At 37.2% G+C, this 2,100-nt stretch overlaps 1 protein-coding gene across 1 annotated transcript; it reads right to left on the bottom strand.

Moving 5' to 3' along the window:
• Positions 1-905: 905 nt before the first annotated feature.
• LOC118750314 (zinc finger BED domain-containing protein 1-like) lies at positions 906-1,732 on the bottom strand. The gene is made up of 2 exons (XM_036485033.1): positions 1,566-1,732; positions 906-1,506 (listed from the first exon to the last, which is right to left on the bottom strand). The coding sequence occupies exons 1-2, from the start codon at positions 1,730-1,732 to the stop codon at positions 1,047-1,049; spliced, it is 627 nt and encodes a 208-aa protein (XP_036340926.1). The 3' UTR covers positions 906-1,046.
• Positions 1,733-2,100: the final 368 nt, after the last annotated feature.

The following is a 2,100-nucleotide window of genomic DNA, read 5'->3' as shown; positions in this document are numbered from 1 at the left end:
TGAAAATATTAGGATAAATTTCGCTATGAGTTTTCCACCATGTTATTGGATCAATATTATGACCAAGTTGTGGTTCTGCAATATATAAATCTAGCTGTGACGTCACGTCATTGGGCAACGTGTCATCGTAAAACAAAAAGTCCAAATCCGTGGATTCTACTTTGGGCTCTGCCACATTTGTTGATTTCTCTTTTTCTAAATAGCTTCTTACAAAGTCATGAATTTTGGTTTTTGTTTCAACATCTTCGCCATACAAATTTTTATATCGTGGATCCAAAAATGTTGCTACAAGAGAAGCAGGAATGTCATCGCAACTGTTTCCAATGTTAAATCTTTTAAAAAAAGATCTTCTGGCACATTCTTTAAATATTTTTTCATTTATTCCATCAGTAGAAGATGCTGACATATGATTTTGAGTAAACCGATTTATTATAGGACGGACCAAAAACATCGTTACAGTTTTTGCGCTACATAACACTGTTGTAGCTTTATCAAATGGCTTTAAAACCCTCACCAGAGTCGCCATTTCGTTCCATTCTCTTTCAGTAAATTCAAGTTTAAGTGCATCGCATGATTTGCTGACTGCTCTATCTCCTAAAACTAAGCAGATTGCAATGCGGTTTAAAATTATACTTTCGCACATGTATAATTTCGAGTTCCAACGAATCTCGCAAGATTGAACTAGCCGATTTTCTTTAGTTCCCAACTGTACTTGGCGAATTGAAAGAGCATTTTTGGCTACGCTTGAGCGATGAAAATACGAAGACACATTTTTGGCTTTCTTGCATATTTCAGTAAACTGTGGAACGGCTCCAATTGCATCCTTAACAACCAACTGCAGAAGATGAGCGTTGCACTTAACACTATCAGGTATATTTAATAGTTTCTGTGCCGCAGCATTCATAACTGCTGCACTGCCGTGAGTTATTGATTGAACCTTATTTGAAATATTCCAATCATTTAAAACTGATTCGACAGTGGAAGCAATATTATCTGCATTTGGTCTTCCTGGAAGGACAAAAAATATTTAAGTAAAAGTAGATTTTCTATGGGTTTACATTAATACCTTCCAACTGCTTGTTACAAAGCGTAGCAGTGCACAAGCCGTATTTTGAGTTAAAATACTGAGCTTCTACTGATATATAAGAATCCAGCGTTCGAGAAGACCATTCATCCACAGAAATTGAAACACTTGATGCCTCCGCCAATTCATTGCATATATTGTCTTTGACGGATTTATATAATAGCTTCAAGCGAGAATGAATGCTTCTAACGCAGGGAACTTTGTAGCCGGGTTCTATCACTTTCATAAAATCTCTGAAGCCATCGGAAGACACAATTGAAAGCGGTAGCATGTTGGTTGAAATCAAACGTGCAACTGCTCGTGAAATTTCTTCTTGACGTTCGTGTGTAACGACGGCTGTGTCACCTTCTAGCCTCTTCTTCTTGGATTTGTTGGGCCTATCGCTTGAAATTTCACTGTGGAAAGCTTCGGCTGAATGTGCGCTAATTATTGAAATGTTATTGCGAAATATTTTAGAGACGATGGCTAAAGCAATACCTACCTCTCGTTTTCGCGATTTTTGTTATGGATTTTTGTTAAATGGTTGTTCAGTGAGAATGTGGAGGAGTTGTAGCACAAAACTTCACCACATATGGAACATGTTACTTCCTTTTCGTCCTCTGATTTTTCGAAAAAATCCCAAACCCAGCTCCTTTTGCGTCCGCTCATTTTTGTATCTGAATATACATACATATGTGTATGTCAAAGAAATTTCAATGAAAGTTCGGTTACTGAAATTCGATTTGCTACAATGCTCGAGTAGTCGAAGCAAAGCAACTATTCGAATAATCGCAGTCGAGCGACTATTCGAACACCATTAACCGACTAATAAGCATGCGAACGGTTACGAATCGAATAATCGGTTAACCGATTTGTCGAATAGTCGGATAATTTTACGAGCCCTAATATGTACCTATGCATTCGGTGTGCTTAAATTAAAAAAGCGTCACTAAATAACGCACCAAACATTGAATTACAATTATTTTGGCTTTTTGGTTTCCCAAAAGCACTAAATTTAGTGCAAAATGCACTTCCTT

This window comes from Rhagoletis pomonella, unplaced genomic scaffold, assembly GCF_013731165.1.
Source record: "Rhagoletis pomonella isolate Grant_MI unplaced genomic scaffold, Rhpom_1.0 Rhpom_scaffold_00204, whole genome shotgun sequence".
Lineage (NCBI taxonomy): Eukaryota > Metazoa > Arthropoda > Insecta > Diptera > Tephritidae > Rhagoletis > Rhagoletis pomonella.
The sequence above is the reverse complement of the archived record's forward strand: the minus strand, read 5'-3'. Positions and strand labels throughout refer to the sequence as shown.